Source organism: Oncorhynchus mykiss, chromosome 32 (assembly GCF_013265735.2).
Source record: "Oncorhynchus mykiss isolate Arlee chromosome 32, USDA_OmykA_1.1, whole genome shotgun sequence".
NCBI classification, from domain to species: Eukaryota; Metazoa; Chordata; class Actinopteri; order Salmoniformes; family Salmonidae; genus Oncorhynchus; species Oncorhynchus mykiss.
This window is the reverse complement of record NC_050572.1, coordinates 19,401,328-19,415,767: the sequence shown is the minus strand read 5'-3', so window position 1 is coordinate 19,415,767 and position 14,440 is coordinate 19,401,328. Positions and strand designations below refer to the sequence as shown.

At 40.8% G+C, this 14,440-nt stretch overlaps 1 protein-coding gene across 1 annotated transcript in view; it reads right to left on the bottom strand.

Annotated features, from left to right (window-relative positions):
• trpn1 (transient receptor potential cation channel, subfamily N, member 1) overlaps positions 1–14,440 on the bottom strand; it is a 44,934-nt gene that overhangs the window by 13,750 nt on the left and 16,744 nt on the right. The window contains exons 15-23 of the mRNA XM_036971445.1: positions 14,257–14,373; positions 13,960–14,058; positions 13,395–13,595; positions 12,921–13,019; positions 12,223–12,429; positions 8,884–8,985; positions 8,202–8,300; positions 7,940–8,089; positions 7,582–7,689 (exon numbers count right to left, since the gene is read on the bottom strand). Coding sequence (XP_036827340.1) covers positions 7,582–7,689; positions 7,940–8,089; positions 8,202–8,300; positions 8,884–8,985; positions 12,223–12,429; positions 12,921–13,019; positions 13,395–13,595; positions 13,960–14,058; positions 14,257–14,373 — 1,182 coding nt within the window. The remainder of the gene's footprint in view (positions 1–7,581; positions 7,690–7,939; positions 8,090–8,201; positions 8,301–8,883; positions 8,986–12,222; positions 12,430–12,920; positions 13,020–13,394; positions 13,596–13,959; positions 14,059–14,256; positions 14,374–14,440) is intronic.

Sequence of the window (14,440 nt, the reverse complement as noted above, 5' to 3'; positions counted from 1 at the left end):
GTTGGAAGGTGAACCTTTGCCCCAGTCTGACGTCCTGAGTGCCCGGGAGCAGGTTTTCATCAAGGATCTCTCTGTACTTTGCTCCGTTCATTTTTCCCTCGATCCTGACTAGTCTCCCAGTCCCTCTCGCTGAAAAACATCCCCACAGCATGATGCTGCCATGCTTATGCTTCACCGTAGGGATGGTGCCAGGTTTCCTCCAGACATGACACTTGGCATTAAGGCCAAATAATTCAATTTCGGTTTCATCAGACCAGAGAATCTTGTTTCTCATGGTCTAAGAGTCCTTTAGGTACCTTTTGGCAAACTCCAAGCGGGCTGTCATGTGCCTTTTACTGAGGAGTGGCTTCCGTCTGGCCACTCTACCATAAAGGCCTGATTGGTGGAGTGCTGCAGAGACGGTTGTCCTTCTGGGAGGTTCTCCCATCTCCACAGAGGAACTCTGGAGCTTTGTCAGAGTGGCCATCGGGTTTTTAAAAAATTATTTTTTCTCTTTTATTTTTTATTTGTTACAAAAAACACAAGGAAGGGGTAACATTAAAGTATTAGAACATGATGGACAAACAATACAGCATCAAGACACTATCAAACATGTATCAGTCTTTCCGCAACAGAGCCATCCTTATGTATGAGGGTGTGTGTGCTTGATAGTGATATAAAATATATGCCATAATTTCCTTTTTCATGATCATAATCTTGTGAAACCCGAACCCTCCAATATCCCCCTACAGTTCCCCAATAGCTGTCCCTCAACCATTCGTGACCCCTACCACAGCCCCCCCACCCCGGAAGAAAAATAAATAAAAATAAGATAAAATACATTCCATTCCATTCCCCACCCCCAAGAACCCCCCAATGCACCAACAACCAAGATAAAACAAAATAATACATTTAAAACAAAGGACATCAAGGACAACTGAAATCATAACAGCAATGCCTACTTTATATGTTTGTGTGCATGTCTGGCACTATTACATGTATGTGTGTGTTCTTGTATGTGTTTATTTGAATGAGAGTGTGTGTATATGCATGTGTACAAACACCTGCACAGCATCAGCCTCAGGCAAACTGGCATTAGTTGTAAAAACGCTGCCACTTAGTGTCATTCAAATGTACTTTTATTATGTTTTATTTAGACTTTTTTGCCCTTTATCTTTTGACCATCATTCTCTCTCTCACACAGCAACTCCACTCCCACTTGTCTCCAATTCCACATACCAACCCTCAGCTTCCCTCAGTCCATGCCATCATTCTCTCTCTCACAGCAACTCCACTCCCACTTGTCTCCAATTCCACATACCAACCCTCAGCTTCCCTCAGCCCATCCCATCTATCTCTGCTGGCAACCCACTTCGTGTTTCTACGCAACACATATCTTTCAACTATGCTATGATGTTTAACGTACAATTTCAATCTATCTAATCGAATAGAATTTACTGATTGCAAAAATCTCTTCCCAACTCTTTTGCAATCCTGTATGGCACAGTTGTCAACATCCTGGTCCTCAAATGAAACTGGTATACTTTCCTATTTATGCTATTTTTATTCCTACCCAGTTTTGATCTTTTATATTGGGCAGACAGACCAGTTCCCTACCTCTTCCCGCTGCCACCTGCTGTAAACAATTGGTTGAACTCTTGGATTGAGCAGACCTTCCCGTACAATTCTGATAACTCCATGAAGAACATAACTCTACCATTACAATTTACAATATCATTTAAGAACAAAATACCCTTTTCAAACATCTTTCCCATAAATATAGGTATTTTATCAACCAGTACATTTGAGTTCAGCCATAATATTTGTTCTATCTTTTCAGGGGGATGGAATTGAAATTGTAGCCAGCTCTGCAATGCTTGTTTGAAAAAGACAGATACTTGGAAAAAAGTATCATTTTCAATTAATCGAAAATGAGACATGGCAATCTGCACAAAGGCAAAAATGCCATTTTAAACAATGGATGAACTTTTCTTATTAATCTACTTGAGAACCATTTAGGGTTCAAATAAAACTTTTGAATGAGTGAAGCTTTTAGAGAGTGGTTTAGTGCTTTTATATTTAATAATCTCAACACACCCAATTCATATTCATTATATAGATAAGCTCATTTTTATTTTGTCTGGTTTAGCGTCCGAGATAAAGCTAAATATTTTTTGCTCATATGATTTGAAAAACTAATCATCAGGAGTAGGCAGCGCCATAAGTAAGTGAATAAACTGAGATCTGACTAAGGAGTTAATCAGGGCAATTTTTCCATAAATAGACAGGTATTTACCGCTCCATGGTTGCAGGATCTTGTCTATTTGTACATGTTTTCTATTGAAATTCATTGTGGAGAGCTTATTTATATCTTTTGTGATATGAATACCGAGTATGTCTACTTCACCATCATCCCATTTTATAGGTAAGCTGCAAGGTAATGTAAAAGTTTTATTTTTTAAGGATCCAATACGTAATATTGTACACTTATCATAATTAGGTTTTAGTCCAGAGAGTACAGAAAAGTTATCTAGATCTTTAATGAGACATTGCAGGGATCTAGCTTGCGGACTTAACTTAAAACTTGAGTCATCGGCATACATGGACACCTTTGTTATTAAGCCTTGGATTTCTAATCCTCTAATGTTGTTATTGGATCTGATTTTAATAGCTAGCATTTCGATGTCCATAACGAATAGATATGGTGACAGCGGACACCCTTGTTTAACGCCTCTTGACAATTCAAAACTCTCTGAGAAGTAGCCGTTTTTACATCTGGGGTTGCTATACATTATTTTTACCCATTTTATAAGAGAATTACCAAAATTTTAAAAATCCAGGCATTTATAAATAAAATCCAGTCTTACTTTATAAATGCCTTTTCAAAATCCGCAATAAATACCATTCCTGGCTTCGTATATGTTTCATGATGTTCTATTATTTCTAGTATTTGTCGTATATTATCTCCAATGTATAGTCCATGTAAAAAAACTGTCTGATCAGGATGAATAATACCTGGTAAAACCCTTTTAATTCTGAGTGCTATGCATTTTGCTAGTATGTAATGCTAGCATTACAACATTGAAGTGTAAGGGGCCTCCAGTTTTTTTTAGATAGACCGGGTCTTTATATTTGCCATCTGGGTCTTGCTTTAATAATAGAAAAATCAGACCTTCCTGCTGAGTATGTGACAGACTACCGTTTCTATAGGAGTAGTTAAAACAATCTAACAATGGAGCTTTAGGTATATCAAAAAATACTTGATATACCTCTACCGGTATGCCATCAAGCCCTGGGGTTTTCCCAGACTGAAAGGATTTAATAGCCTCAAAAGGTTCTTCCTCTGTAATTTGGCCTTCGCATTGATCGTTCTGTACATTTGTTAATTTTCCATTTTTTTTATATTATTTGGAAAGAATTTCTTACCGTAATCTTCATTCAGTGGGAGAGGATGAGATGGAAAAGAGAACATCTGCCTAAAATAATTAGCTTCCTCTTTTAAAATATCATTCGGAGAATCATAGATGACTCTGTCTTCAGTAACGAGTTTCTGCAAATTCTTATTGTTAGCGTTCCTGTATTGGAGATTCAGGAAGAATTGTGTGCATTTTTCTCCATATGTTCTTAGTTTTACCTCTAACTTATTTTGTATCTCTGTAGTATTTTCATTGCTATCTACCTGTACTATTAGTTCATGGATTTCCCTTGTTAGTCTTGTTTCTTTAGCCAGAAACTGCTTTTTTATTATTATTATTATTATTATTGATGAATATTGAATTGAATAACCCCTGAATGTACATTTAAAGGTATCCCAAACAATAAGGGGATTTCCTGAACCTATATTATACTGGAAAAATTCAGTTATAAATGATTTTGTCTTAGTTAAAAATAAGTTGTCCTCCAGTAAACTTTGATTACATTTCAATATCCCCGTCCACGTGGAAAATCTATAAGAGTTATGTGAAGGCCAATTAGATGATGATCCGATTGCATTCTGTCTCCTATTATAACTTTTTAAACCTTTGATGCAAGAGATACAAGATACAAGATACAAGAAAGTAGTCAAGACGACTAGCTTGATTAAGTCCCCTCCATGTATATCTCACTAGGTCGGGGTTTTATAGTCTCCAAATATCCACTATTTCTAATGTGTCCATAATATTTGTGATTTCCTTAAGGGCACGGTGATGATAGTTTGTAGAGTGATTACCTTTACGGTCCATTGAGGTACTTAACACTGTGTTATAGTCTCCTACCATAATGATTAGATCATTTGTTGGATGTAAGTTCAATAAATTGGTATAAATGTTTTCGAAGAAGTGTGGATAATCCTGATTTGGAACATATAGATTAATGAGCCAAATCTCTTTTTCGTCCACTTTCATATTCAAAAGGATCCACCTTCCTTGCGATTCATTCCTGATTATTTGCACATTCAGATCGACATTTTTGTTAATTAATATCATCACACCCTTTGAGTTCCTTTGTCCATGACAGAAAATTATTTCACCACCAAATTATTCCTTTTCTTTTAGCCATCTAAATAATTATAATATAATCTGCCAAACCGTTACAATTATAACTAGCTATACTTATTTCACCCCTTACCATAACTAGATACCATTATCAGGCTAAATTGACCATAATTAGTGCTTGTAAAGTTATTGCCATTAGAGGTATTATTAAGGTCAAAACTAGAGCTTTCAAATGTCTGATATTTAGAATTCAAGAAATAGGTTCTAGCAATATTTTTTTTATTCCCTTGCCTGTTTGCCTGTGAGCCAATGTTAGAAAATTGAGACAAATTATGTGTGTAACAAATCTGAGTAGGTTGATGTGTACGATATTGGATATGATTTAATGAGAGTAATTAATATTCATAATTGTAATCCATATCGTATCACCATCATAGTTGCATCATAATTACCATAATTACATATCCTAGCATTTCCATAGCAATTAACGTTTCACATGATCATGAAAGAGACCTTGCATTACTCAAGAGACGGCTTCACTACAGTACAAATGTATTCCGTACAATTTGTTATTATTCTTCAATGCCCCTATTTTGATATCTTCCCCTTGCTTGTCGTAAGCATATATAAACTTGAAGACAAATACATAAAAAAGATAGACAAACAATAAACACATTAAATTATAAAACAGTTATCGACAATAGAGAGAGAGGGAGAGAAGAGAAGAGAAAAGAGAGAAAGAGAGAGTGAGAGAAGAGAGCAAGATCAGGTGTGTGTGTATGTATAAGTCTGTATGTGTAAGCAAGCATGCAGTTGAGTATGTGTGTGTTCATATCCACTTAATAATGTTTCAATATTTTAAACAGTTCGCATACCTTCTTTTTTTTCATAATCTGAAGTCTCTGTAGAATTTAGTACAGCCACAGTGTTATGGAGCTGTCTCGGAATAGCTGTCCATCTATAAAGACTTTGTCCACAATGTTAAAGGCACGCCTACCATCCATCCTTTGTTGTCTTTGTACCGGATACAGTTTGTTTATCTCCTTTGGAAATTGGTCATTGAGACCGAATTTGGTCCCTTTAAGCTCCCTTCCCCTGCTTTTGATCAGCTCCTTTTGTTGGTAGTGTTTAAATTTTGCAATGATCGGTCGGGGATTCTCAGAATTCTCTGTCTTGTAGCTCCGAGCTCCAAGTCTGTGTACTCGGTGGAAAGCCACCTTGTTTACAGTCTCTACAGGAAGTTTCAATGCAGATTTCATGAATTCTCTGATGGCACCCTCTGGATAATTGGATGCGTCCTCAGGAATACCAGAAAAACAATGTGTCAGAGGAAACACCGTGCACCTGGCAACCATGTCAGCGTGCACTGCGCCCGGCCCACCACAGGAGTTACTAGTGTGTGATGGGACAAGGACATCCCTGCCGTTCAAGCACTCCCACAACCCGGACGACACTAGGCCAATTATGCTCCGCCCCATGGGTCTCCCGGTCACAGTCAGCTGTGACAGAGGCTGGACTCGAGCCCAGAATCTCTAGTGGCACAGCTAGCACTGTGATGCAGTGCCTTAGACCACTGCCCCACTCAGGAAGCCATCACAATTGTTAAAAGGTTTTTAAAAACTTCTCTGTCTAGGTCTACCTGTACTCACCTGTTCTGTCTAGGTCTACCTGTACTCACCTGCTCTGTCTAGGTCTACCTGTACTCACCTGCTCTGTCTAGGTCTACCTGTACTCACCTGCTCTGTCTAGGTCTACCTGTACTCACCTGCTCTGTCTAGGTCTACCTGTACTCACCTGCTCTGTCTAGGTCTACCTGTACTCACTCTGTCTAGGTCTACCTGTGCTCACCTGCTCTGTCTAGGTCTACCTGTACTCACCTGCTCTGTCTAGGTATACCTGTACTCACCTGCTCTGTCTAGGTCTACCTGTACTCACCTGCTCTGTCTAGGTCTACCTGTACTCACCTGCTCTGTCTAGGTCTACCTGTACTCACTCTGTCTAGGTCTACCTGTGCTCACCTGCTCTGTCTAGGTCTACCTGTACTCACCTGCTCTGTCTAGGTCTACCTGTACTCACCTGCTCTGTCTAGGTCTACCTGTACTCACCTGCTCTGTCTAGGTATACCTGTACTCATCTGAGCTGTCTAGACTGCCTCATTAATTCATTACTGTTGTTGTCACGTTCTGTTGCAACAAGTGTGTCAATAGGATACCCTCAGATTAAAAATCAACAGGCTTGGCTCTAGATTACACCTATCTATACATACTTTACATTGTTTGTGAGATCAGACATAATATCACTATAATCCAAGTGTTCATTTTTGGAAGTTACTTTCATTTTAGTGCATCTAATTTGTAAACATTTCAACTGTATGAAATTATTACTTTTTTCAATTCCACAAAAAATGAATTCCACAATTCTTCTCTTTCTTGTGATGTAAGTGCCGAGATGATGCATTAAATCCCATATGGGATTATTGGATTCTTGGGATTCTGGATTCTTATAGATGCAACAGAAAGACAATGTATTCCATTGAGCCCATTTCAGCCATTACCAGAGTGTTTTTGACAAGTTATTACAAACATTTCTGCGGTCGTAACGTTAACGGGAAAAACGACAGGCAACGGTATGAAGAGTAAAAGGAAAGCAATCAATCCAACGAGATGCCCAGTCTTGCAGTCAAATGACCAAATTGCCCTCTAGTGGCCTCATGGAGGAATGTTATTAATATTTTTCATAATTTAATTAAAATACTTTTCTTATCTTTTTTTCTCTCCAGAAAATCCTATATTTGAGTTTTCTGTGATTTACATAAAGAGTAATATTGGGATGCAAACTAAAAGTTGTGTATATTTCAGCTCTATATGTATATATACTTTTTAAGCCTATAATCATGTGTGTGAGGTGTAAACTTTTGTTTCAAAGTAGATTTGTTTAAGACTACCAAGAAACACTCTGTGTGACCCTGATTTAGCCCATTGCAGTAAAAGGTTAGTGGATTAGTGCACCCATCAAACACTGGAAATTGATGCCTGAAAAAGACAGATCCTCAGGTGGGCGGGGCATGCACATTGCTATATGCACACATATTCACTTACGCGCATGCACACACACGAAAAGAGCTTACCTGTATGTCTGTCACTTTGTCTGCCTGTACACCAGGGGAATTGAGCAGCAATCTCACCACACTCTCATGGCCAGACTGGGCAGCCAGGTGCAGGGGAGTGTATCCTGACTGGAACACACACACACACACACACACACACACACACACACACACACACACACACACACACACACACACACACACACACACACACACACACACACACACACACACACACACACACACACACACACACACACACACACACACACACACACACACAATGAAGGACTTTTTATGAAGGACTCTTTTATTCATGGGGGAGGACTGTTGATTTTCTGGTCATTAGTGAGTTGTGGGGTACTATAATGTTACCTACCTCTGAAGGGGGCTGCTGCACTGGTATTCCCTCCCTACTGTTGCTGTTTGGGATGTCACTGCGCATGGTGGCTGGCACCTTGGTAAGGATCTCTGAGACAAAGTCCACCTGACCAAAACGGGCTGCTACATGCAACGCAGTCAACCCTGTCTGGGATCATAGTTACACATCAAATCAACATACCTAAACAGTAGTTAACTTTAAACTAGTTAACATAGTTAGTTAGTTAACATTTTCTAGTTTTAAGAGTAGGGACAGATACCTTGGAGCTGGTGATCTTAAAGGAGATGCTTCCCTTCAGCACGTCCATGATGTGTGTGTGACCGTTCTTGGCTGCCAAGTGAATGGCTGTCATCCCTTCCTGGGAAGATGAGAAAGTTAATAAGCTTTTGAATGAATCGATCTGAGCTACTTTTGAATGAATCGATCTGAGCTGCTTTTGAATGAATCGATCTGAGCTACTTTTGAATGAATCGATCTGAGCTGCTTTTGAATGAATCGATCTGAGCTGCTTTTGAATGAATCGATCTGAGCTACTTTTGAATGAATCGATCTGAGCTACTTTTGAATGAATCGATCTGAGCTGCTTTTGAATGAATCGATCTGAGCTACTCTTGAATGAATCGATCTGAGCTACTTTTGAATGAATCGATCGGAGCTGCTTTTGAATGAATCGATCTGAGCTGCTTTTGAATGAATCGATCTGAGCTACTTTTGAATGAATCGATCTGAGCTGCTTTTGAATGAATCGATCTGAGCTGCTTTTGAATGAATCAATCTCTGTTGAGCTATTCTTTACTGTAGACTGGGTTTTGCATGACACCCTAAAACTGAATTGAATAAATGTAGCTACAGTCAGTAACAGTGCATAATTTCTGGTCATTCTGCAGTCAGTCTTTGGTCAGTCCCCCCCAGGTGAGGTTGTGTTCTCTCCATTTACTCACTGCGTCCTCTTCAGCTACAGACGCCCCAGCCTCCAGGAGGACCTTCACCACCTCGGTGTGTCCCCCAGCAGACGCCAGGTGCAGAGGACAGGAGCCATTGGTCTGGGGATGAAGGAAAGTGGACAGAATGGATAAAAAAAAGTCAAGCTGGTGACTAAGCTTATCAATCACCCCTTATCCCTTTGATAATCATATCAAATCAAATTATAATTGTCACATGCGCCGAATACAACAGGTGTAGACTTTAAGGTGAAATTCTTACTTACGAGCCCTTCCCAACATTGCAGAGTTTAAAAAATAAAAAAATATACATAGTAACACAAGAGGAATAAAATACACAAGAATAGAGCTATAAACAGGGAGTACCAGTACCAGATCAATGTACTGCTATTACAGGGAGTACCTGATCAATGTGCTGCTATTACAAGGAGTACCTGATCAATGTGCTGCTATTACAGGGAGTACCTGATCAATGGGCTGCTATTACAGGGAGTACCAGATCAATGTGCTGCTATTACAGGGAGTACCTGATCAATGTGCTGCTATTACAGGGAGTACCAGATCAATGTGCTGCTGTTACAGGGAGTACCAGTACCAGATCAATGTACTGCTATTACAGGGAGTACCAGATCAATGTGCTGCTATTACAGGGAGTACCAGATCAATGTGCTGCTATTACAGGGAGTACCAGTACCAGATCAATGTGCTGCTATTACAGGGAGTACCTGATCAATGTGCTGCTATTACAGGGAGTACCAGATCAATGTGCTGCTGTTACAGGGAGTACCAGATCAATGTGCTGCTATTACAGGGAGTACCAGATCAATGTGCTGCTATTACAGGGAGTACCACATCAATGTGCTGCTATTACAGGGAGTACCAGATCAATGTGCTGCTATTACAGGGAGTACCTGATCAATGTGCTGCTATTACAGGGAGTACCAGATCAATGTGCTGCTATTACAGGGAGTACCAGATCAATGTACTGCTATTACAGGGAGTACCAGATCAATGTGCTGCTGTTACAGGGAGTACCAGATCAATGTGCTGCTATTACAGGGAGTACCAGATCAATGTGCTGCTATTACAGGGAGTACCTGATCAATGTGCTGCTATTACAGGGAGTACCAGATCAATGTGCTGCTATTACAGGGAGTACCAGTACCAGATCAATGTGCTGCTATTACAGGGAGTACCAGATCAATGTGCTGCTATTACAGGGAGTACCTGATCAATGTGCTGCTATTACAGGGAGTACCTGATCAATGTGCTGCTATTACAGGGAGTACCAGATCAATGTGCTGCTATTATAGGGAGTACCAGATCAATGTGCTGCTATTACAGGGAGTACCAGATCAATGTGCTGCTATTACAGGGAGTACCAGTACCAGATCAATGTGCTGCTATTACAGGGAGTACCAGATCAATGTACTGCTATTACAGGGAGTACCAGATCAATGTGCTGCTATTACAGGGAGTACCAGATCAATGTGCTGCTATTACAGGGAGTACCAGATCAATGTGCTGCTATTACAGGGAGTACCAGATCAATGTGCTGCTATTACAGGGAGTACCAGATCAATGTGCTGCTGTTACAGGGAGTACCAGATCAATGTGCTGCTATTACAGGGAGTACCAGATCAATGTGCTGCTATTACAGGGAGTACCAGATCAATGTGCTGCTATTACAGGGAGTACCAGATCAATGTGCTGCTGTTACAGGGAGTACCAGATCAATGTGCTGCTGTTACAGGGAGTACCAGATCAATGTGCTGCTGTTACAGGGAGTACCAGTACCAGATCAATGTGCTGCTGTTACAGGGAGTAATAAGGGAATATTTTCTCTGTCACTTTCCTTTCTAAGGCCAGCCAGGCCATTCATATTATAATTCATACACCGTTACAGTACTATGTTCCATTTCAGACAACAACATGTTGTGGAATTACTGGTCATGCTCTAGATTGGTTTATAAATTACCTATCAAATCGTACACAATGTGTAATGGCAGATGGCTGTAAATCTGAGTCCATAGAGGTGTGCTCAGGTGTTCCGCAAGGTTCTATTTTGGGCCCACTGTTGTTCATTTTGTATATCAACAACATTGGGGATCTTATTGAAACAGCGGATGTTCATTTTTATGCAGAAGATACTGTTCTTTATTCAAGTGGTAGTAGTTTATCTTTAGCTTTTGAAAATGCCCAAAGAGCATTTAACATCATACAACAGAATCTGTATGATTTAAAGCTGGTTCTAAATTCAGGTAAAACAAAATGCATGATATTTTCAAATGCCAGGCATGTTACTAACCATGTCATTGCTACATTGGCTGGACATACTATGGAGCAAGTTAAAGTGCACAAATATTTGGGTATGTGGGTTAATGATAAGCTGAGCATGTAAAGAACTTTAAAAGTAAGCTCAAGCTGAAAATAGGTTTTTAATACCGGCATAAGGCTTGTTTTTCTTTGAGGCCAGGAAGGTGCTGGTACGATGTACATTACTGTCGGTTTTAGATTTTAGTGATGTTATATACATGCAGGCCTCAGCCACTACCCTGAGAACACTTGATTCAGTGTATCATGCAGCCCTCAGGTTCATTACAAATCAGAAACGTCTAACACATCATTGTGATCTCTACAGTGCTGTTGGCTGGTTGTCATTGACCTTGCGTGGGTAAAATTGGGTAAAATGCCATTTTATCTCTGTTCTTTTTTAGTCAGGTCGGTAAATAAATATCAATTACGGTCCCATTCTGATTTGCTTCTGACAGTACCAAAAATTAGAACAGGTCATGGTAGAAATAGTTTTAGTTACTTAGCTCTGTGGTCCTGGAATTCTCTCCTGAACACTTTAGAATTTGATGATCTAGTTTCGTTGGTGGAGTTTAAATACTTGATCGATGTATATATCATAGAAGAGTGTAATTGTTTTAGGGGGAGCTGTTTTTAGTCAAGACTTTTGTGGTTTTTACATTAAATGTTTTTGTTGTCCTATATGTTTATAGTTTTGTTTAATGTTGTGTTAGTGTATGTAGGTTGTTTTGTCTGAAACGTTGTTCCCCCTCCTTCTATTGGACCAGGTCTCTCTTGGAAAAGAGATGTTATCTCAATGAGAAAAAGGAGAAAAACCTGTATAAATAAAGGTACAATTCAAAATAAATTAAAACAGAGCAGCACTACTAGCAAAACCCTCCTGCCCTCTGACATTGTTGTGGAAGGATTGTGTTATTCTATAACATTGTAATTCTCTATTGTTCTGTTTCCATGATACATTTTCAGCCAAGCACAGAGAAACACTACTTCTTGACTCCTTGTGACTCCTAAACCCTGACCTCTGACCTTGTTACTCAGCGTGGTCACTCCCCCCTGTTTGAACTTGAGCAGCTCCCTGATGACGGCCAGGCTGCCCTTGGCCGCAGCGATATGGGTGCAGGTGGCCCCCTCCACATTGGCCAGGGTGGCCAGCTCTGGACGGTGCTTCAGGAACAGCTTGACCACCTCAGAATGGTCGTTCTCTGCAGCCAGGTGGAGGGGCGTCTGGCCGTGCTGGGGACAAGAGAGACATAAATGAATGGAAGGGTGGATGGATGACTAACTGAATTAACCAATGAATGGGTGTATGGATGGGGGGATAGGCGGCCGGTAAGCCTAGTGGTTAAGCGTGTTGGGCCAATAACTGAAAAGTTGCTGGTTCAAATCCCAGAGCTGACTATGTGGCAAATCTGTCGATGTGCCCTTGAGTCAGGCACCCTAATTGCTCTGGATAAGTGCGTCTGCTAGGATAGATGAATGAATGATAGTTAAATGCAACCAGGGGGGAATCTGGCCATGCTGATAGGAAAGGCACAGGTAAAATGTCGAAGAAATTAGACCAGGACTTTGTATGTAAAATGAGATTGTCGAGGTTACGACTACAGAGACATTTCCTTCAGGCAATATTTACATTTTAATTTGTCTATTTAGCGCAGACAAGATTTAAATAGACACAGACAGCCACACACAGACAAAGGCAGTGTCAGACAGAGAAACAGACTCACTATGTCTGTGGCAGTGATGTCTGCTCTGAGATGCAGCAGGCTGCTGCACACATCCAGCTGTCCACTGATGGCAGCGAGGTGGAGAGGAGTCTGCTTCGTCTGGGGGTCAAACATACACAGCGGTTTAGAACACCTTATTTCTCTTTTTGGATCAGGAGTGGACAAATAAAAGTGTTTCTTAAGAAAGAGAAAGATATGGCAAGAGACTTTGCTAGGTGCTCGACAATAATAACTTTACTTCCCCTGAGCACACAGATTAGCCTTGTGAAACTCGACTCGTTATGTTTCACTTCAATATAATAGAACAGAATGTGAGCTTGTGAGATCAGGTTAAACAAGGTTACACACAGATGCCTACGAGAATATATATGACATCTTCCCCAATAACAACCAAATGTTCTCTTTTATTTCCTATGACTAAGGACATGTTCTCAAGACCTCCATAGTTGAGGGGTCATTGCTCAGCTCACTGACCAGGGAGAGAGCGTCGATGCTGGCCAGGTGTGTCTCCACCAGTTGTCTGACCAGGCTGGCAGAGCCGTTCTGGGCCCCCAGGTGTAGTGGAGTGAGGCCCAGCTTCGTCTTGGCGTTCACAAAGGCCTTATGGGACAGCAGAATGTCAGAAATGTCCTCGTGGCCCCGCTCTGCTGCCAAGTGGAGAGCTGCCTTGCCGTCCTGTCAGATACATCAGAGTTGTGTTCATTAGGCTCCAAACGGAAGAAACCGAAACAGGGAGGCACTATGTAAACTTGTCCCATAACAAACGCTAGTTTTGGTTTTGTAAGTGGAGATTTGGGTTGGCGTCCTGTAGGATACATCAGGGTTTTGTTCATTAGGGCACGCAGCACAGACATGACGATGTCATATCTTCTTTGGCTTTTATCCTGCTTGAGTCATGATGACCACATTGCAGTGACTCAGCAAAATGAACGTTTTACAGCTCAGCAGGCAGTGGCAGAGTTTAAGAGACAGAGTTACGTTGTGGTACAGTGTATTGAATTAGCCAATGGAAAAGTCTGAAACATTCCAGGGCCCTCACCTCATCAAAGACGTCCACCCTGGCGTGGTTCTGAAGCAGGATTCTAACAACCTCTGTGTGACCTCTCTCAGAAGCCAATAACAACGGGGACCAGCCGTTCTGTATGGGCCCACAGAGAGTGCCCTCTCAGTAAACAATAACACATAACCAAAAGGCAGTTCATGCCACTTCGGAATTATACTCACCCACAAAATACCCATTTAACAGCAGTACCAGTTATTTTACAGCAGTAAACCAATATTTAAATATAATGAGAAACTCTCCAGTAACACCCAAGTAACATAATTCTATCAGTACCTTGGAGTGCTTGTTGACTGCCATCTGCAGGCGACTGGAGGGAACACTGTTGAGCATCTCCTGTAGGACGTCAGTGTTGCCCACTCTGGCACAGTAGTGAAAGGGAGTCTCACAGGACTAGAGTACCAGCCGAGAACAGGGAGAAACAGAATGAGACACAGATGTACCTGTACACCTCAATAAC